Genomic DNA, 23,633 nt, shown 5'->3' on the forward strand with positions numbered 1-23,633 from the left:
GTCTAAAGAGATACTGGCAACGGTGATAATGTCTAAATTGTTATCGACGAAGGTTATAATGTCTAGAGAGATACCGACAACGGTGATAATTGTTGTCGGCGATAATGTCTAAAGAGATACCGACAAAGGTCTTAAGATATAATGACGATGGCAATCATTTTATGATATACATGTATTTTGATATGATAAAGACGGCGATGATGTCTAAATGGAACTTGTGCTATTTTTATTTTTCTATTTCAGAAGTTTTTTTGTCTGTAATTCATGCGTTATTGCATTAATTCATGACATTCTTTACAAACATTTATTCTGTTTTAACTAAGAAAAACCGACGATTGTGATAATGTCTTAAAATATCGACAAAGATCGACAAAGGTCTTCAGAGACGACGGTAACGATGTCTTTAGGTATGATAAAGACCCTGATGGTGTCTAAATTGAACCAGTGCTGTTTTAATTTGCTATTTAAGTTGGTTTGTATGTCTATATGATAAAAGCAAAACGGGTTGGGCCACAAGTTTTAACAACATTTGAAAGCTGGCCTTTCCCACAAGTATATAATTCATGCGTTATCACAGTATCATGACATTTTTGACAAACATATTATTTATATTCATAAAATAATATGGAAATAAACAACGAAAAAAGGACGTGTTTCTATTTTTTGTATCATTAAATTGATTTTTTTCCAAAATGTTAAAGTCAGATACCTTTATTATTCATTATATAATTTCAGTTTTTTCTGTCTGTGATGAAAGAAACATCGTAACAGTTACAAGTAAATAATTTTTGTTTCAATATGTTTTTAGTAAGTCAGACGGAGTGTACTACATGTATTAATTTTTGGAATTTTCTTTAAAAATTGTAAATTATAAGCACAAACATATGCACTAGAAATTAAAATCTTGAAGTAATAGATTTTGTACAAGAATGATATTCCTTACAAAAACACATCAAATACTTTCAAATGTCACCAACAAATTATTTTGCAAAACGAACTTAAATATAATCTTTTTTCTTAAATGTCAATGCAGCTGAAAAAACACTGAACGATGTGTAATCAAATGACGAAGTCTTAATTAAAAGGTATGTTTGACAAATTTGTCAAACATCATATTCCTGTGTGAATTTAAAACAATACGGATTCATACACATCAATTTTACAAACAAGAACTTAATGTTAAATTTAATCTTACAATTTTTCTCTCTGTAGGTTGTTCAATCATTTCCAGTTCCGAGACGTTAAAATGCGAGTATGAAGTTAGATTTCCATAGCTCGTCAGTATAAACTAATAAGATATAACAAGAAAACAACTTTTTATTTGTTTGATTTCATTTTACAAGTTTTAAACACTATCAACTTATCAATAAAAGAAAAAATAAATACAAAAAAAAAACTCATTTTACTTAAATGTTTCATATTTATCTTTTTAGTGTAAAGTTTTTACATTCTATGGACACGGCTTCACGCATCAAATCAAAACGGTTGTGATGCCGGACACACAAAACCGTTGTAACAAATAGTATGAAATACAGTAAAAGAGTTTCTCAGAAAATTAGAATGATTATGAGGTTTTTGTCTTTCAAATGCTCGTTCACAAACTGTTTAATTGTCATCAACATATTTACAAAGTAAACACGAAATATTATTAATTGATACTGAAGCAAGAAATTGGCTCTTAGAGACAGAAACATTCATCGCTCGTGTGACAAAATTTCTATTCGTGTGTCGCAGAAAAAACTCCATAGACGATTATTTGAAGATGACCTTCAATTTGATGGAGCTGTGTGGGACCGTATATGTCACGGAACGCATATTGCACACTTGTGGGACAATATTCCAATGTTGCATTCAGTCGTTTCAACTATTGTGAACAAACTGATTTGTTATAAACACACACTTCTCAATGGATAAAAGAAATCACTGTATCATTTATTGTGAGACTTTATAATTCAATAACTATGGTTAATAGCGAACACAAACACCTGTAACTTCCGATCACAGAACGATTTATGGCAAACTTTTTAAGTTCAACTTGTATTATTTCTAAAAGCACAGGAAGGGAAGTGATTTTGTTAACCTACTATACATTTAATAGATATTAAAATAAATGGTATTTAGGTCACGTTTATCATGATAAAGATTGCAATTTTGTTTATAGGACATTTTACCTTTATATCAATTTGAACATATCTTTTCACCGCATCGTACATGTGCATGAACATATTCAAGATAAAGCAATGATTTTATTTTTAAAAAATCTTCCTTTGGACGACATACGCGTTGAGGAAGCTTCTGTAAGTAAAGCAATTATTGTTTATTCATTTATAAATAATGTATCACAATTGACATATTAAGATAATTTTACACAGCAAGTAAATACTTGTTTAACTTGATAGTACAGTGAAAACAAGATAAATGGGTGTAATCTACATGTATACAGTTGAAAATGTAATTTGCTAAAGGGCTTGGAGGCTGTGACACTTTTCCATTATCCCTCATGTACAGACTCTATAAAACCGAGTCTGCAATTTTCATGTAATTTTGTTATGATTAATGCTTCTGAGGGATCCCCCTTTCTCCAGAACTTAGTTTAATAATTGGTTTTTAAATTATATATATATTTTACACATATAAACAGAACATTTATAGTCTTATTTGTTTCTTTATAATTATTAATACTTTGATATCCTATTACAGTGTCTTACGTGTGTATGCTTGTATAAATATACATAGTGACATAGTATGTGTCGGGATCGGAAGAAAACTTCTTTTGTAAAGATTTCAGTGTAGTGCATCTGTTTCATGTCCGCAAGGAAGGTTCTCGCCAAAAATATTTCTTATAATAACAATCAAATACGAACATGTTGTATTTTGTCTTGTAGAGATTATAAGTGTTGTGTTATTTTCTATTTTTTTTCTCATTTCACGTTTTTCTTTTGTTTTCAATGTACTAACATCTAGCATGTGGGTGCAACCTAATATTGAGTTGCAAGTTTTATGACTTCTACATACAACAGAGGATAAAAAATTTAATTACCGGTATATTCAAATTATTTGAGATGATAAACAAAATATCTTCATATTCCAATCCGTTTGCATCTATTGTAAAATTAAAATAATAAGGAAAGAAAAGAAAGAGAAAAAATGTTCTACAACTTGTAAGATCGAACTCGTGATAAAATTTAAGTTACATTGCATCCCAATGACTTTGATAACTTTGCCATCAAGACATATCAAAATCGGTTTCTTGTCTTGTATTATATTCGCCTCTATAAAACCTGTTTTACCTTTTCAGACAGATATTTTAAACTTTCGTATAGTATTTACGCAAAAAATGCAACGTCACTCTCACATTATCATAGCGGCACAGTAGATTGCAAATTTTGCACGTTTGTTATCAAAGTGCAGTCAAAATATTGGAAATGATTTGGGAAATTTTGTTCCGCATTCTTCTGTTTGCCTATTAATAAAATACATATGCATTACATGAGTGTTTCCGCCGATAAGAAAAAGCGGATAAGCGTTCAGATAATTAGATGATTATTTAACATTAAACCGGTATTTCATGCACATTGTACCGCTTATAAATTTAAAATGTTAACATTTGTCAAATCGAATATGAATGAACAAACAAAATGAAAGTATAACTTATTTCCTCATCTTATTAAAGAAGGCTACGAGGAGGATTAAATCCTGCGCCATTTGAAATTTGAGAGAGAGAAAAAAAGGAGAGAGCATTAAACAGACTTGACAATGGCAGAACTTTTTGAAATCCTAAGCTACATTTACACGCACAGAGGACAAGAAGGAAACGAAACGGAAACGTAAGTTAGCAATTGTTTGTAATCAAAGATTTCTTGTTAATAAGCAGTTTCATGTTTCTGTTTCTCAAGATTAAGAATGATCGAACTTTCCTATTAGTTTGATTTTCGATTTGTTTTAAGTATATGTGACATTAATGACAAATTTGCTACATTGATATTTTGGAATCTCGATTGAGTTTTCATTACATTTTGATACCAGAGTTCAGCAAAATGCGGTTAAAACGAACCTTTAATAACATTTTCTTCCTGGACGAGTTTCACAAAAGTTTGTATCAAATGTCAACTCATGGTAATTAATTTGGTCACATGACTAAATTTAAACAACCAAATCAGTTTTTATCTTAATATGATTTTTATTGTTTTGTAGATGTGTGATCATTTTTATCTTAATTTTAGGGGAGAATGCATTACAAAGGTGCCACGTTCTACGTTTCATTTATACCTTATGATACCATCTGTAAGTATGATAAGAATATATTCATATATTCAAAGTTGTTACTTAATCACCAATAATCATTTAAAAGATCCATAGATCCATTTAAAATTAGATAATAGTTGAATATAAGCACATTATAAAAACAAAAAACAAAAAAAAAACAACAAAAAACAAACAACAAAAAACTTATAAATCAAATTTAATTTACTTATAATATCAAACTTTATAAAACTTCCAAACCGTATCAACTACCTGTGATAATAAATGTATGCTTTATTCATTTTAGAAATGAGCCAACATGACTCCTATTCTATACAAACATGTATGATAATTATCAAATGATCAAAATACATAAAATATACTAGCCTATTATATTCAATATAACATAGTGTGTCAAACCGAGAAGTAACAAATATTGTGAACCATAGCCCCCCTGAGATAACAACTGTGTTATATTTTACGACAAAGATCAAACATGGTCTGTCCGTACATACTGTACATTAAGCAAACAAACAAGATATAGCCGTTCTTACAAAACAATAATTATCTAATCTACTACACTTCTCTTTTATTTTATTATCGTTTAATTTAAAAAAGAAGATAGTTTGACTGCTATTCATCTGGTATAAAATTTTCGGGTAAAGTGGCCGTTTAGTTAACATTTCTGGACGCAATAATAGCATATGCAGTCATTTTAACGGACATTGTACCATTAAACCTACTGGCGGAAACATATTCTATCCAGCGACCAGTGCATATCAAAGTGAGGCAGCACTCAGTGCCGTCCGATTATGGTATATACTGTTGCCTTTTGAATCAGTTCATTTTCCCCCCAAAAGTAATGAATTGTTTTGTCCAGATTGAAAGATTGATTGTCCATTTAAGATATTTAACATAATTAGGATTAAAATCGACTTATATAGCTATTAAACTACCTATCTTCTGATATATGTTTTAGATTTTAACAACACTGTTACTAGCATGGACACACCCTAGAAAGAACAAATGGCTGAATATACTACACGGACGTCCCGGTGTTATATAGTAAGTAAATAACATTTACACAATCACCTGTACTTATTTAAAACAAGAAATATCTTTAAAAAAGATAATCGGCGTAAATTCAGTGCAAAATGTCTCATAGCTTTAGAATATTTTCAAAATTAATGCTATTTATACTTTATAACAATATAAATGTCTAAATTGAAATATATTTGGTGGTTACTAGTATAATCTATGACAGTTGTCTAAACTTAGGCTAGCTGAAACATGTATGCTCCTATAATGTCAACAAATTAGTCATGTTATTATAGATGCTAGAAGCTTTTTTGTCACCGTGACTTTTGACTACTGGTTTCAAAGTCAATACCTGATAATAACCAACCACACTACCAAATTTAGAGACTGCAAAGGCCACAATCAGCTGACAACTTGAATTTTATTGTTAAATAATATTAACTTATATGTATCTGACCTTCATTTTGTAAAAGCACTTCTGTGCATAAAATGCTGCAATTATTAAGTCATGATAATAACACCAAAATCTTTTGTTGTTTATATCTTTTATTTATGAAAGAAAACAAACTGTAATAAACAATCAATGGAACATATCAACTCTGAACTATACTATTTATAATGCCTTCTTATCTATCTGGCAATGAAAATGAATAATAGAAGACTTAAATCAAAAGTTAAACATAACCTAACTAGTAAAAGTTATAATTATGTATTTTATAAAAAAAAGGATTTCTATTAAAAATTGCACAGCTTGACTAGTATTTTGTATATACTAGGGGTATGAGGTGGAGGTACTAGTTAAGCCTACTGGCATGGCTACGTGTCGTACACCTACACAGGTTATATTTTACAATGTACTTTAAATGTGGAATGTAAAATATAAATGTTGTTCCATATATACAGAAATATATCTATTTATCTTATAATAAGTACTAAACTCAATTTTGCATAACCCATCAATGAAACTGATTATCAAGTGAGACAGTTTCAGATTGAGGTAGTCAATTGGGGTGTATTTCGGTAAATTTACCTACCGGTGTAAACAAACGCCGAATAACTATGAATAAATTAATTTGTTATTATTACGCACAAAAAATAATTATACTAAAAGTTTTGCGATTCTTTATGATAATGTTGCATTTTAAATATATTAATTTTCGCAATTCATATCAGCTCTGGAGAATCTTTTTGTTGATCAAAAATATCGTTCATTTTCATAGAAAACAGAAAAGCTACGGCAAATAAAGTACGAGTGAGTAGTTATCGAATGTTTAAGTAAAGGCTGAAAAACAAAAAGTTGGGTTTGTTGTTAATATTATCAACAAAATAAATTGTACATGAAATCATATGTACTGTATATTTTTGTATTTTGATATATCTTTGTTTTGGTCATAACGTTGTGATATTTAGTTTACGATTGTATAAATATTTTTAATACAACTTTAATCTTAGAGACAAGTAAACTAAAGATTACAAATTTGTCCTTAAATTTCATAACCGCCAGTCTTTCCACCAATGAAAAACACCCTCTTTTAGCTGAGGATTTTGTAACTAACAATATCATAGATAAGAATAGATAACTGTTGATAGAGTATGCAAATATTGATAACTTTATCGTCATGTCCTTATAAATGATTTTAAAAATCTTTTGTAAACGATAAAGCTGTGTATTGATCAAAAGACCCTTTTTAATTCTGTGTGAGATATCCTGAGCATTGGAATGTTATTGTTGGACTTGCGTATACTAGATGTGTTTAGGCTAAGGAAAGCCCTAACCTGGGTGAATATGTGTAATAAATAATGCATGTCTTCTATTAAATTTGGAACAGCTCATTCGAATAATAACATACACGTATTAAGCTTCCAAAAGATAGAGCTTGGTAAAAAACTGCGATGATGTGCAGATTTTCCATGCTGTATACAAGTGAAAAAGGCTGATCACGATTACAGGTTAGGTCTGGCGATGCACATGTAATCAGACAAGCGGAGTGTTCCACAGTAACACTGCCGATATTAGATCGTTTGATCAAGACAAATCAAGTAAAATATAACTATTAATATAATAATTATCTCTCTACTTGATAAGTTTATTTAAATTAATTAAGGGAGCCAAAACCGCCAATAAAAAGTGCAAGATTCACTTTCAAGTTATAATTGTTGTTAGGAAAGAACAACTGTTTGTGGAACACATGTACTTTTAATTGCCATTAAACAGCCGGTTTAAAGGAACATTATTTTTGTCTGTTGTTGTCAGTGGCTATCACAATTCGTTTGAATATACATAATGTAACACACATTTCACCTGTCCACATTTTATCTTTTGTTTTAGTCCGATGAATATTCTAGGAAAGTCTCATCGTTTTCTGTATGGAGCTGCATGGGGATCCATTGCGTATTTGGCAGCTGAACTTGTGTTTGAAAATGATATCGTCCAACTAGAGGGACCACCGTATGTCACAGGTAGCCCACTAAAAGAGCATTCAGTTTTTAGAATATTTCTAGATTTTTCAAAAAAATCTATAGCAATTTAGAGGATGTTTGGCCTAGAATAAATGAATAAAGCTAAGACTTTCTCTCGCGTTCAGAACTATAACCCTACTGTATAGCATATCGTATGCACACTTGTGTTTTTTTTCATTTAAAAGTTCCACTGAACAGTAAGAGATTCTTCGTATATTATCTCTTATGAAGTCGATTTCTTTTTGCTTCAACATTGCTTCTCAAATTTGTTGACCACAAATGTGTAATCTGAAAAGCGATGTGCTAAAGTAACAGCGCGTAGGCCTAAATTGAAACATACGACTTGATAAAACAGACTTCTCAAAAGATCAAACTAACCATCAACGTTCTGTATAAGAGTACATTAAACATCACATTGCCACAAGTATATACATGTTAATGTATTTGTAAAAGTGAGGCATGACACGGATATTATTAATTAAAATAGAAAGCATATGAAATATAATACACGTATATGATATGCTACGTAAAGTACGGAAAACTCATTAAATGACCCACGCTCAAAATATAAAAGTGCTTGTGATTTGATGTCTATTCATACTCATTTGTAGATGGCTGATTCGTATATTTATAAACTTTTAAAGTTTTTCTAGACTATTTGTTTTAAGTGCAGTATATTTATCTTCTGTCCTCTTCACGTTAACAATAATCATGCACAATCATGTTTATCTAAAATAATGTACTTATCCGATCCCGACACTATTCAATCTTATTCACAAAGTCAGAGTGTCCACTTTACTACATTTAGTATATACGCCCCTTTAGATAACAAGAAGTGAATGACTGTAAATTGCGTTTTAAGTAGTATAATTGTCTATGAAATACTCAATGGCGCACCCACAAGATGAACTATGAATTAATATTTATTATCTAAACATTATGATATTGCGAGTTAAATCTATCTAAACAATATTTAATTTATCTGTATATGACTTACACATACATCTAGTAAAATTTCACAATACTCGTATTATGCGTGTTCAATAACGCTTCAAGCAATGTAAAAACTGTGTTGTAATAGTATTACAACACAGTTTTTACATTGCTTGAAGCGTTAAAACAAGAAAATATTGATATTTAATGGGGGACATTAGTGAATAACCTCCCCTGAGTACTCCCTATAAATAGATAGGTCCTAATAATTGGATTACTCGGACTTAATCGCCTATTTCTTTGTAGCAAACTAAATTAATTAGGGCTAATTATGATCATTTGTAATATTCAGATTAAATATTGCGATAAGATGTAGAATCTGTTGACATAAATGAAACAATTTTTTCTTAAGGTTTACATATTTGTTGATGCATGTGGAAATAATTGATTAAGACATATCAACCTGTCTTACATAAAACTCAACGATAAAAGCAAAGGATTCCAGATATTTGGACCTATTTACATTTTGGTTAACCTCGGTTTTTATCAAGGGAAGATAATCCACTACTGTCCCTCATTATATATACAGTAGGGTGAACGTTTCAGTTTAAACCCAAAACGCACGCTCGGGAAAAAACGCACGCGCGTTGCACGCTTTAAAACGAACGCACGTTGAACGCACGCTATACAAAACGAAATACACAAACGCACGCAAAACGAAAAACGATAAATGATATACTGTACGCGAAACGATATACGCTTTCTCTTAACGCATTGAAACGCACGAAAAATAAAACGTTTTGTCCAAACGTTTCAAAACGTTCAACGGCAATATTTTGCCTATTATATTCATATATAACAAAAAAGTTAGTAAATTAAAATAGTTTTGATTGTTAAACATCAAACATTTATTTTTTCTATTATTTTTTGTTGATATAGCAATTGATCTTTATTTAAAAGGTTAAATTGGTCCTTTGAATTTCACACATTTACAATAACAGAAAACCCGACCGTTAATTACCCTTCACAAATAAGAAAGGTGTCTCTGAAAACAATGTCGAGGGGATATTATGGAGTCTTTTATCTGTGTATAATGCGCTAATTGACACAATCTTTTGTAATGTTCTCAAGCTAAATTTACTAAACAACAAGTAGAGTACACTGTACTATATTGTTCAATCATATGAAGTTGCCTATAATTTTTCAAAACAAACGAAAACAATCATACTGTACCTTTTTAGTACATTTACATTCCCCGTTTGTTGATAGTTCTGCAAAAATTGTCTTACACCCTGTCTGCTACTTTTCAAAAAATGTTTTAATAACAACAACTTTGCAATTGAAGAGTAATTAAATCTTTGGTGTCTGTAAAATATAATCAAATTCCTAATTTCCGGTGTGAATAACGCGCGTCGATATACGGTGTTCATGATACTTCATTTAAGGGTCACAAACTAGATCGAATGTTAGAGTTAAAAACACTAAATTTATGTTATTTTTAGAAACGATTTTACTTGAAAAAAAAAGAACTCTTAAATATTATCATATACAGTTGACCATCATTCTGCTTGGACTATATGTTCTTAACTTATAACAGACGCAGACGCACGCTATTCAAACATGTCAAACGTTCTGGACCAAACGATAAACGGACGCATACGCACGCTAAACGATAACAAACGCACGCTCTCAAACGCACGATAAACGAAAAACGATACACGGAAAACAATAAACGTTCAAAGCTTGTAAACGATGCACGCTTGAGAAAGCGTTTCATCAAAAGCACGTTGCACGATATACGCACGCACGTTACACGAAAAAAGGTAGCACGAAAAACGCTATTTTTGACAACCCAAACGTTTATACTACTGTCCGTATATAAGTTCTGATTATATTCACAATCGTTTTAACGTATCAATAAACAATTGTATGCATATATTTTGTTTTGGGATTTTTGTTTTCTATTTACAGTCTTCAAAACAGTGTTAGCAATGATAGTTATAGGAATTGACTATTTTCCGATGTTTTCGGCCTTCGCTTTTGAATCATACGTAGGGTATGCAATAGGAACAGCGTATGCATGGATGTTTCTGATTGTACAAATATACCGGGACACTGAGTGTGATTTAGCGGGTGTAAGCAGTTTTCATATTGATTGATTAAATTGATTTTTGAAATCAGACAAAAGATATATCTAATTGACTTGTTCCCTTAATGGGTAACCTGACCTGAATGATATACGCCTTAATACTGCACTTTTGTAACACAACTTGTCATTGGCTAAACGCGACGTTTATACAGTTTCATATACACGATACTGTCAATTTACGAAGAAATTTCATTTTGTCATGGGCTGTTTTATAAATTCGTTATGAAGATTCTGGGTAGTATACAAATAGGTCGACTTATATTATGCAAACAATCGTTTATATCGGGCCATATTAACACGACCGTCAAACATTTTAGAACTAATAATACAAGCGTTTCGATCATTTAATGAAAGGCCACGTTACAATGAAAGGCGACGCTACAAACGTGCAGTATTATAAATATTGTATTAACAAGAAGCTACATTTAGATGCAAAGTTGTTTGGGTTAAAACAGCTTTACAAATTGAAGAAATATTTAAGATGATTTAAAGCCATTTTCACCTGTTCCTTTTTTTACATCTCATTACAGCGATTTCGTTTCGCGTTACTATTTGGAGATATACCAAATCTCCTTTGTCTTGGATATCTTGCAATAAGTCTACCTATTCAAGTACTTAGAATATTGCGTAAAAAATCTATCAGGCTGTTTTCGTCATCGGAGAAAGTATCAGTACTTAGAAGATCAATCAGTGTAAAGAACTCGCCTGAAGCAAAACATGTAAAGCAATTACTTAAACCTCCTTTGCCACCCATGTAAGTACATTTTTGACGTTTTGAAATTGTATTAATTAAATATTCATTTTTATTATGGTATTCGCATACACCATTCTTTTGACTGTAAGAATTACCACATTGTGATTGAAATAGGGAAAATGCATTTGCATTGAAACATAACTACTGACGTAAGGTGGTTGAATGAATCTCTTTGAATGCAGTATTTGAATTGGAAGCATTGCATTGGAATAAGGCTAAGTGTTTATCTGGTTGTTCAAAACAACTTCCGTCATTTACAAACTATTTCAAATTGAGCTCTTAAAAACCAACATTTAACAATACGATAGTTTCATAAAAAAACACTTCTAGCGACTTGCATGCGTTGTATGTATGTTGAATACATGTGTTTTTTTCAATGCACTCAACATATTAAAATTGTTACATATATTTATTGTTATTTTCAATTGGCCTAAGTATGTGTATGAGCTAGAGCCACCTTTTACTCCAAATATACCTTCCTGAAATGTTTAATGAGGTAACTTTTTACACAAATGTCGTTAAAATCAAAGTCACTTTGAAAAGTAATTGATTCATTACAAGGCACATTATTAATGTCTTTAACTTTAAAGTTAGATAACTTTAACTTCTTTTCATCATTTATTACTCTATTAATCTTAACTTCACATAGGAGTAAACCTTCATATCTACGTGAATAAATATGCACCTACAGACTTTAGCACTAATTATTCAGATGCCTCTCAGGAATGTGCTCAAGCTCATACAAACACAGTAAATGCCAATGGAAAACAAAAATATTCATGATTACAATTTTAATATGTTGAGTGCATTGAAAAGAAAATATAAACTATTCAACGTACATATTATATGTATTTGCTGCGGGAGGGCTTTTGTCCGCCCTATTATTTAGGGCTTTTTTGTCCACACTGTAATTTTTAAGGGAGGGCTTTTGTCCGCCGTGTCATTTTCACGGGAGGGCTTTTGTCCGCCTTGTCATTTTTACGGGTGGGCTTTTGTCCGCCATTTCACTTTCTGACGGGAGGGCTTTTGTCCGGGAGGGCTTTTGTCCTACACTCGTTGTAGTGCTTTTGAAGCTGACTTGTAAATCACAAACATAAACTATTTTCTTTCATCGTGGTAAAGAGCATACCTATTATGCCATAATTTGTCAGCAATTTTATATGTTTATTTTACAGAGAGGATGAACCAATATTACTTAAAGACAAAATATGTTTGAAAGTCAAAACGTTCGTTAGTGACTGGATTTATAAACGTGAACCAGGTAAATATGATTCTTTGAAATAAAAATATACCGTGATCATGTTTTGAATGTTTTGTTCCTGAATATCATTTTATGTTGAACAGATTCAAGAAACACAATTCTAAATTTGTAACTTCGTAAGATATTTCTGTCATTAATTCGTCTGTCATCTATATGTTGATGAAGAAGGTTGTCTAGTTGAATTCTGAATAAACTTTGCATAATAAGCTGTTCATATTCATAAAATGATTTCATAATATTATCAAACAGGTTTTAGATACTCAGCCCGAATGATCTCTGTCATGGTTATTGGACTGATGGTTATATACAAGGTAAAAGCTCTTTTGTAAAATTGTACCTACTGCGGCTTCATGTTTTGTCAATGGGGGTTACAAAATTTCGATAAATGATGATGCATATTCCAGAAAGAATCTGACATTTTACTTATTTTTATGACGGGGGAGGGGTGCATGAGCAAAGTTTTGGCTTAGATAATATCTTCCTGACCTTGATGTTAAAATTTTATATCATAATTACCAAATCTAATAGGGATATGTGGATTCATAAAGGCTCTGTATCTGCTTATGACTTCCCAAGTTATTTTGAGACACTGAAAAAGTTACTGCTATTTATTTTTAACAAGAAGTCCATACGGATAAGTTATATAGCATATCACATACAAAATCACCGCATGATTTTGTATCCATGTCGTATACCTGTCTCTCTCTTTCTGTATATTTTGATTATAAATATATGTAAATACAATTAATATTAACAATTTTTAAATTTTTCAGTTTGTTATATTTCACTATATTTTCTTAATATAAAAAAAAAACATTTTTCTAAAAGGAAAAACCCGTTTGTTTTAGATTACAGTCCAGATAACAGCTGCGATAATAGTAGTTTTCAACGCTTCCGATGTTTTGCTGCAACAAAAATTAGATCAGATAGAAATGTCTTCACAAGTAAACCAATCCAAGGACATATCTGCCGAAAGGGAAGGGATAAATATCACCCTGTCTCTTATATCTGACATAAGAAGTATGTTACAACATAAATATACCAAGAGATTAATTAATCACTTAAGTCGTGTTTGCTATAAATCGCTGTAAGGTGTTTTGTTTTAAATTTTTATAAATTTAGTATTGTTTATATTTATCTTGTTCAATGAAAATTATATTATTTAATATGTTTTCCTATATCCGCAAAGAGCTATACGTATGTCATTTTAACACTAATTTTGATTGTTTTTACTGTGACCCCGCAAGAAAAATCACAGACGTTGGAAAAAGCCACAGATATGGAGTTGTGCCATATAATACTTTAGCTCATAGGTTGAGTGCGACTTTATATTTGTCAATCATACGGGTCTTGATTTAAAGTGTATAAAGCGGTACCTTTCCTGTCTGTGGATTGTAAAATTATTGTTTAAATTGTGATGAAAAAAATACAAGGTGAATAAAATTTGCCAGTATATTTTACTGAAAGCGAGTTGCGTCATAGCTAAACCTACACAATTGCAAAAGAATATTTCGTTCCGGAAGATTTTATTCTGATTTTCGACTAATACATTAAAGGACATACACATTTTATGTTGCAGAACTGACCAGAAACGACCATAAGCTTATGAAAACAACATAATTCTATAGTGATTCTTTTATATATAAAATAATACATCAGATATAGCTTTATACACGTTCAATAGAATGTTTCTTAAAAACAGCCCCTCATTTTACATTTCAGTTTGTTTCATTTGTTCAATTTGTGCGGCATATATCGGAAATATCTTCACAATTTTACATATGATGTCATCGTACAGGTAAGACAATATCTAAAATAAATTCATTTCCATTTGTCCATATATACATAAATGTATATGCACCAATTTTATTGTTTCTCTATTAGTCTTTAAAAATAAAGATTTATTAAACAACTTGTTGTAGCCATTGGTTTTTAAACTGTTTTATTGCAGCAAGTATGATATAAAAGCATCAGTATTCATACCTAGTTCATTATGATAAAACAAGCGAACATATTTTAATAAAGAAATAAAAACGAAAACAGTTTTATATAAAAGTAATCTTGCATGATCCCTGTCATATTTTTGCTGAGAGTTACTATATATCTTGACGTCAAATTTTAACATCAAACTGTCAACAAATATAATTGATTACACTCGAAAATGAACAACAATACTAAACCCTTTCAGTTTATAAACCTGACTTCTTTCCGGTTTTCATTTCAGAACGAATTTGTTTGACCTTTACAAACGAATTCATAACAATATACCTCCAAGATCGACTCTGGAAAACAAAAATCTACTGGTAATTTTACTTTTGCTATCGTGATTAATGTGTCTAATAATAGTGATGACAAAAACAATAAAACTGAAATAAAAAGTAACGAAACATATACATAATTTATTGTAACTGTAACAGTAGCAAAAATAAAAACATTACTTCCTTGACAATTTATCAATTGTTCTCGGTTTAATCGAGCATTTTAAAGTAGTAATGAATTTATTTATTCCAGTCAGTCTCTCTGTCTTAAACGACCCCTGTAAATTTTTGTAAATACCTGTTTTTTAATGTAAACAATATTTTATGCCTTGGATTATGTACATATACAAATTGCATTACAATATAGAAACAGGAGTGCAGAGAAAGTCAATGATTTTAAGTTAATTCCTCACCTGATATATGAGATAAAGCAGGACATAGTAATAAGATATTAATCAAATGCTGTAATAATTTATCAGTTGTAATTCGAGGGGAATATAAATACATGCATATCAAACAGGACACATTGATTGATACGTAAGAAACATAAAACAAACATCAGAATTAAGACATAAAGTAACGATGTTATTGTTCTAACGGCATAAGTTTTGTATGTATAAATTAATCAAATACAAATGAAGAAAACACTAATTGCAATTGAATATACTATTAGATGAAATGCATACTACTGATGTGGATACTATTATTTTTCTTTGTCACTTTTAAAGCTATCTGTACATGTTTAGGTTTAGGAATGCGAAAAGTAAGAAAAGATGTAGAATTCGAAGGATATTAAAATTTTCACACTGTTCTGTTAGGGACTTCGGGATGAAGTTTCTGTTTTGTAATTCAATTGTGCCTATACTTCATTTATAAGGTCGATTAACAATTAGTCGAGTATTCCTTAACCATGGTATAATTGCCAATGTACTATATTTAACTATATTTAAATTAAAATGTATATTGTTAGACTATGTTGATTATAAAAGTAAATTTATTCTATTTTGTGGTTTAAGTCCGATTTTATTAGATATTTAGGCATGGACATTATCAAGAGTTCAGGGTACCTCCGTAAACAAACAGTGTTGACAAAGTAACTACTCTTGTTACTTGAGAGAACTTTTTTAATAATGGTTTGAATACTTCATTTACATGTACGTTGAACCTACCTTTGATATAACAAGTTTTATTATGTTTGCAATTTAAACACTACGCTAAATGTCAAATGTGAAACTGAAAGACATATTTTATTTTAAGGTTGGAAGTATCAAGTTTGCCGGATACCAAGTTGCATATATAACATGGGGTAATAAATTCTATTAAATTACATATGAAAGATAATGAAATAACCAGCATATCATTTTAACAAATTGAATTAACAACTATTTAAAAATAGTTTCCATTTCTCTCTCTCTCTCTCTTTGTAATATATTCTGCATTTTGTAAAATTATATTACAGTGAAAATGTCATGTTACTTGCTTACATGAACACCTAGTATGAACATTTTCATACATTTAAAACATCGAATTGTGTTTGGACAAACAAACAAACAGGCCTTTTATTACATATAGTCAAGTGTGTACCTGTGTATAGAAGTAAATTCTCGCATTTTTTGTATATAAAGTGTACAGCTATTGCACAGCATATTGCACTATCTAATCAATATACATGCGTTAATTAATCGCTGCTAAATTAATACTACATATTTTGACAATGTAAAATATCTCTTTACAAACACATTATATTTTCAGGATTTGTTATTCATCTAATTATTTTGATCATCCTATCTCTTATATTGTGTATTATTATCTGGATGATTCGGTACGGCTATTACGATTGGATTCTATCATTGTTGTCGGGTATTTGGTATGTTTCACTATTTATTTTGCTATATTACTGGTCCTTGAGATAGATTATTATTTCAGCAGTATACCTTTTTGTACTATTTTGATTTGAAAAAAATATGAAATATTAACATACCTGTGTTTCTGAATTATTTACACTAATTCTTATAGTATCTGATGACACAGGTTATTCAGATCCACCTCTTGATTTAGCGTTTAATGGCACTAATATGGAATTATAAAGAAATAAACATATAGCGCACTAAATAACAGGCATACCTGTCTTTTTCCTAGTTATTACCTAATATTTTGTATAGGCGGTGCATAAATCTTGTTCAAAGTGGCCGAATGTCTACGCTAGTTATTATATAGGCCTTCATTTTTAAATTATCAAGACTCTCCCCTGAATAAAATGTTTTTACCAATTTTAAGGGTTGTATCAACATATCATTTGTAATAAAATTATAAAATTGCAAACAATTCTGTAAATATAGCAGAAGAACGGTACACAGTTAAATTTGAATAAATAACCACAGCTGCATATCTTTAAATGTTTTAGGCCCACAGTATTGATGACTATTTTCCTGATAGTGTTAGTTATACGGTTTTGTGATTATTTTTTTTCTTGAAAAACGGCCCAGGTGACAGGCAATAGAGAATGGGTAATTGATGCTAAACTCGTTGGTTTTACACGAGTAGAAGGAACTTTAATCCTTTTATTACATACAGTGTTAAAACATTATCCGCGACCGTTGATTAATATTTCCAGACTTTGTCCGACGGCATTTGGTTATTAATGAGCATTGCATATTCTGATATAGTTTCCTGGTTATTTTAAAATATTTTCACGATCGAGAATAATTAAAGTTTTAAAATCCCAATGGTAATTTTTCACCGATGAAACTTATTAACCCAATCGTTGTGGTGAAAACAAGTTAGTGGCCAAATAGTATTCGTGTTATAATGTTTATCGTTTCAAATTTCTAAAAACATTTCAAAACCATTTTAATAAAGAACTATTGATGCGTTTTTTTTACATATTGCACTACTTGACTTATATCTTACAAATGAGTTTTCTTTTTCAGACGTATGCTATTTAGTTTTTCCTTCTTCATGTTCTTTTACAACATTTTTATTGGAATATTGTCATGTATGCTGCGGATAATAAAATCAATCATAATAGGCACCATATTTTTGCCTCGGCTAGATATAAGTCCCTTACCAAGGCGATTTCAAATGCTAGATCCAGGTAAGTTGTTTTAAGTTTATACCCATCGTAACGACAAAATGTTTCTATTAGATCAATGATTTCTTCTGATGACAGCTTTGTGTTTTGTGTTGATGATTAAACATTCACCCTTAGAAACGCAATAATCATGAAAATAAATTTGCACCTTTATATTAACCACTGACAGAAACGGAATAACACAAAATCGACGAAGTAGTTTGTCAACTAACCTCAAAAGTACTACCTTAAATTAAATGAATTAACACATATTCAAGAGATACCTTACGTTGGATTTTATACAGATCGTATTTTTTAGCAGATATTACATTTTCACTTGATATTATTATCATAGTACTGTCTATTGATTTAATTTTGTTATTTTCAGTTATTTTTGTGATATTATTTTTTGTGATTATTATTTTGGTTTGAGGTTGTATTAAGGGATGGTTGGTTTGATATAAGGGATAGGTGAAAATTCTTCTCTGGGACAAATGATCTCCGAAATTGAGTCTATAATAACTATGTCTGTATCTTATTGCTGATCTAAAAACCATGTGAAATAAGAAACCATGTGATATAAGTTTAGTTATATATAAGTTTATCGTGCAAAGAAATCATATTTAATCAATTGTAATTTGGTTTTGTTTGTGTCCATAACCGAAGGTTTGACTTGCATATATCTGTATTAAAGGGTTTGCCAATTATTGTGGATTTATTCATACGGAATGTTCCCATACGAACCCAGTGATGATAATGTTCCTTCGAATACTCATGGAAAACACTGAAAAGCATAGACAAACTGAGGTGAAAATGAAAAAAACTGTTGACATAGGTACTTATTTATTTATATCTTGTTGAATGATATATAGCGTTGCCTATACGCACACATTATTCTGTGTATTACAGTTGTATCAATTTCAACTGAGATCTAGATGAAAATTTTTAAATGCATTTGTCGTCAATATTTGTAGTAGGGCACATACAAATGTTGGAAGAAAATATTAAATATACATATTCTTGTGAGTAATTCAAAATTGATATATTTATCGTAAATAGAAAGTTGTGTTTCTGTGAGAAATATTGCTGATTGTGTTTTATTAGCTAATATAATTTTGATAGGGTGTGTAACTTCTACCGCTGATTATTTATTACTTATCTTTTACTTATATTTCCTTTTTGTCTATTCGATCTTTCTTCCTTTTAATAAACGTAAATGGGAATGTCAATATTAAATTTGATTTCAGAGGCAAATGGATTATCGATACAGGCGAGGACAAGGGCTCGAACTAATTGGTATTTGCTTTACACTTTACATAATAATCCAACAATTCGAGTTTACAGGAAAAGTTATCTGGATTATGTGAAACAAGTGCAAGAGCGTTTCGCCAAACAATACAAAATGAACAAATCTTCAATCGGAAATCTAGTTAAACATGTTAACAAATCACTTGTAAATGATGAAACAGTTTCTGTTGACGATGTTTCAGTGTTGACAAAAGCTGAAGCTGGATTTGGATTAACGAATGTTGACCATTGGAAAGTTTTGTTTGCTGTAAATAAATTCTTAAAGAAGGTACAAAATGATGACTCTGAGAATTCGCCGGAAAACGCATAAGTCAAACGCACCTGAACAAGACGCTTTAACTTTTTTTATAATTTATTTTGAGTTTTTTAAAATGTACTGCTACAATTTATTGTATTGGTCTATCTGTCTTTTATGCGACATGCTAAATCAAGAATTATCTGCATGTTAAAAGATCTTTTTTCGTATAATTGCTTATTCTTGACGAATGCTTATTGTTCTGTATGTTATGCATAATGTTTCCTTTCTTCATAATTTGCTTGTTGTTACACACGATATACAGACAAATCATTTAAAATCATACTAATTGTTGTTAACAGTATGCCCAAGACATATATATTTTTCTGGTCCTTCAGAATAATTGATTCCAGCTTTTGAAGTGTTAAAAATTAAACACTGCTCAAGTCGATGTCAGAGCGTTTGAGTGATTTTGCACATTTTCATTAGAGGCTGCAATTTTCATGTAATTTTGCCCATTTTAATGCTTCCGAGGGATCACTTTTTTCAGATATTTAAACATCACAACAACAGGAGTCATGTGCCGTGTGGCAGCCGTCGAAATTTTCCCCGTACTTCACCTCAGTGTTGCTATATTTTTCTGGTCCTTCGGGATAATTGATTTCAGCACTTAAGTGTTTAAAATTGAATATCGCTCAAGCCGGTGCCAGTTGGGTGTTAGGGATGTTGCCCTTTTTTATTATCCCTATTGTACAGACTCAATCAAACCGAGTATGCAGTTCATGTAATTTGTTATGTCATTGCTGCAGACATAACTGATTCGATGTTCATATAGTTGCAGAACGATAACTCTGGCTAACCTTATTTTTAAAGACTGATCCCCTATAAGATACGGTTCTTAAAATTTATATTCCTCTTACAACACTATGTCACCGCATTTCAACAACTGTGACGTAATAGTTTTTAACACCGACCCAATACATATATCCCGTACCTGTATAATTCTATAAAACAGGTGAGCGGATAACAATAAGAATTTCACTACAACGTTTTTGTTACAAAAATGCACAGTCTAATATTTTTGGTTAAATCTATTAAAATTATTCAATTAAGGTCAGAGTAGGGACTTTCAATAACTAAAGATAGTTTAAAATTGACATTCATGTTATATACATATGGTTGCTGATTTGTACCATCCATGTTTTCGCCCCGAGACCCCGCCAAGCGAAAAGTCAAAAATTAACAAGTTAGAATAGCGGGGGCGAAGTTTAATAGAAAAACTTTGAGTATTGATTTGTGTGAGTTATTCCGTTTAAGTAACTTCTTTGAGTACATCAGAGAATTCAATGAGTGTTTAAGTAAAACACATGTTAACGACCTCCAAACATCGTTTAATTTCAATTTTAAGTGCTAGTGCATTTGTTAGTTTCCAAAATATATCCTTGGTGATTAATAATTTGCTAAGCAACAGAATTTTAGGAGTGTTTAGTTAGCATATTTAGAGAAACGAAATGGCATCACAAAATGTTATCTCACACTCTCAACATAATTTTCAATTTTATTTCATTTATGAAACACTTGTATACATAATTTCATTAAATGCGTAATGCGACTTGTCAATACCCGAATACATCCGAATACAGCTAAATATTATTGTATTGTTACGCACCGTCTTAAATGAAAATGACACATTTGATAAAATATATAAAGCAGAATGTAATTGTAACCTTTTAAAAAGGATAAAAGTAAACTTATTTACAGAAAAGTTAGTAATTTTACAACAAGTTTACCCAACATTTATGTTATGGTTCAGAATTGTACACTTTTTAGGGGAGTTAACGTGTAAACGGTCGGAAAGCTCAGTCGGGAGAGCAGTGGTACGGTATTTCGAGGGTCCAGGGTTCGAGTCCCAGTCTAGTTTCACACTTTTCTCACACTATCACATTTGGCGCCTTTTTTCTCTAGCGTAAACTATAGAAATATATTTATCAAAGTGCATTAATACAGTCCCCGTCAGGCTGCATATTTTCTCTCCTAAATAGTGAACAGTTCTGAATCGTGTCATTCTGTTAATTCCTTTTTCTATATTTGTACTGAAGTACAGAATTCAGACAGGAAACGACTTTTATAGATTAAGATATAGCTTTAATTTCGTGTGACATTTGGGTTACAAAAGGTATTGTTGATACTGATAATGTTCAAGGTAGAAATATTGTCTGGAGTAGGTATTTGGTTGTATGTAAATTTCACTTTCACTTTAAACATTAGCAGTATCAACAGAACTTTTGAAACCCAAACATCTTTCGACATTATAGCAGTATCACAATCTATGAAAGTAAGTTGTTTTCTGTTTTTATTCTGCACTTATGTACACTAGCTTTTAATATATATAAAAGAACTCTAAATGATTTTAACCTATGTATATGCAGGTGAATATCCGTCAAAACTATATGTGTCGTGTTTATAGCCGAATGTTATTAATCTGTGTATGTTGACTGCATTCTTATTCATACATTTTAGTTTTGTCTTTCTTCTATGTATATTGATTTGCATACATGACTGTAAAATTTCAAATGTATGCACGCCAATGTAAGGAATAGTAATGAAAATTGTTAATGCTGAAATTGAATCATTGTTTTTGATTTAAGACTTGTGGAAAATGACAAACTATTGTGTAGAAGGTAGTATTCAATACGTACTTTATAAAAGTGTCAAATTGTTAGTTTTAATGTTTTATGACATATGCTTAGTGAAAAATCTTTTTATATTTCATAAATATAATATGTTCTGTGTGATGGGTAAAGCCAAAATGCTTACGAATCTTGTCAACTAAAATTAAGGAAATTTTCCCAGCAAATTTTCCCTGTCCTTTTGAAACAGTAGAGACAGGTGAATATATAACAGGTTTATCTTAGAAAATGGCATTTATTCTATTAATTATTTTCATTATTTTGTTGTATTTTCTGTTTAATCAAATTATAAGAACGGAGAGGACGACCAAATATAAAAGAATGGAGGCGATGACTGATAACAGAATACGTAACAATGGAATATGAGAACAAATGCATACAGCAAACACGGAACATACATAAGTACGTTACAGAACAAAGAACTTAACAGAACATCCAACAGCTCTTAAACAATAGCAACAATGAAATACCACAATCTGACAAGAAAAAAAAAGAACAGAAAATTTCGAAAGTGAAACAGACAACAAAAACTTTAAAACAATTAAAACAATGAAAATACGTTAAGTGACATAACAAAATAGGTAGACGGATGATTGAAATCCCGCTACTATTAGACGACAAAATAATTGTAAATACTTTTTAAGTTGTCAGCCATATAAATGATTTACTTTATAGCAAATTCATTAGTTTTAAGTATGATTTTTTGAACTATCCAAAAAACCCTATCGATTTAAAGAAAGAAAAAGGATACCTATCTTTGTTCAATGTATGTATGTATGTATGTATGTATGTGTGTGTATGTGTGTGTGTGTGTGTGTGTGTGTGTATGTGCGTTTGCGTGCGTGCGTGCGTGTGTGTGTGTGTCTGTTTGTGTGTGTGTTTGCGTGCGTGCGTCCATGCGTGCGTATATGTATCTTTGTATGTATGAGACTTTCCAAAAGTATTTTTTACAAGACCCTTTTAAAAGGTCAATTGTGAGAAAGACGACCTGGCAACATATTGAAGAATGAAGATGACCTTTGTCGTTTATTCTGTAAAAAATATTATAAAAAATAATATTCAATTTGAACATTTTTGAAATAAGATTTTCCTAAAAAGAAGCACTATGGTTTTACAAGACCCTTTTAAAAGGTCAATTGTGAGAAAGACGACCTGGCTTACATATTGAAGAATGAAGATGACCTTTGTCGTTTATTCTGTAAATTCATAGAACATGATTTATATGACAAAAACAA

General features: G+C 30.7%; 2 protein-coding genes across 2 annotated transcripts in view; both read left to right on the forward strand.

Moving 5' to 3' along the window:
* Positions 1 to 17,569, forward strand: part of LOC132757773 (uncharacterized) — a 40,985-nt gene extending 23,416 nt beyond the window's left edge. The window contains exons 19-32 of the mRNA XM_060749160.1: positions 3,749 to 3,827; positions 4,224 to 4,284; positions 5,222 to 5,307; positions 7,610 to 7,740; positions 10,645 to 10,808; positions 11,353 to 11,576; positions 12,752 to 12,837; positions 13,087 to 13,148; positions 13,686 to 13,857; positions 14,560 to 14,635; positions 15,062 to 15,140; positions 16,353 to 16,401; positions 16,848 to 16,962; positions 17,500 to 17,569. Of these exons, the coding sequence (XP_060605143.1) occupies positions 3,749 to 3,827; positions 4,224 to 4,284; positions 5,222 to 5,307; positions 7,610 to 7,740; positions 10,645 to 10,808; positions 11,353 to 11,576; positions 12,752 to 12,837; positions 13,087 to 13,148; positions 13,686 to 13,857; positions 14,560 to 14,635; positions 15,062 to 15,140; positions 16,353 to 16,401; positions 16,848 to 16,962; positions 17,500 to 17,569 (1,454 nt within the window). The remainder of the gene's footprint in view (positions 1 to 3,748; positions 3,828 to 4,223; positions 4,285 to 5,221; positions 5,308 to 7,609; positions 7,741 to 10,644; positions 10,809 to 11,352; positions 11,577 to 12,751; positions 12,838 to 13,086; positions 13,149 to 13,685; positions 13,858 to 14,559; positions 14,636 to 15,061; positions 15,141 to 16,352; positions 16,402 to 16,847; positions 16,963 to 17,499) is intronic.
* Positions 17,570 to 18,001: 432 nt separating this feature from the next.
* Positions 18,002 to 23,146, forward strand: LOC132757767 (stimulated by retinoic acid gene 6 protein-like). The gene is made up of 3 exons (XM_060749155.1): positions 18,002 to 18,189; positions 18,860 to 19,000; positions 19,413 to 23,146. Exons 1-3 carry the CDS (start codon positions 18,030 to 18,032, stop codon positions 19,781 to 19,783), a joined length of 672 nt encoding a protein of 223 aa, XP_060605138.1. The 5' UTR covers positions 18,002 to 18,029; the 3' UTR covers positions 19,784 to 23,146.
* The last annotated feature ends 487 nt before the right edge of the window (positions 23,147 to 23,633 follow it).

This window comes from Ruditapes philippinarum, unplaced genomic scaffold (assembly GCF_026571515.1).
Source record: "Ruditapes philippinarum isolate M1 unplaced genomic scaffold, ASM2657151v2 ctg6_1_1_1_1, whole genome shotgun sequence".
NCBI lineage: Eukaryota > Metazoa > Mollusca > Bivalvia > Venerida > Veneridae > Ruditapes > Ruditapes philippinarum.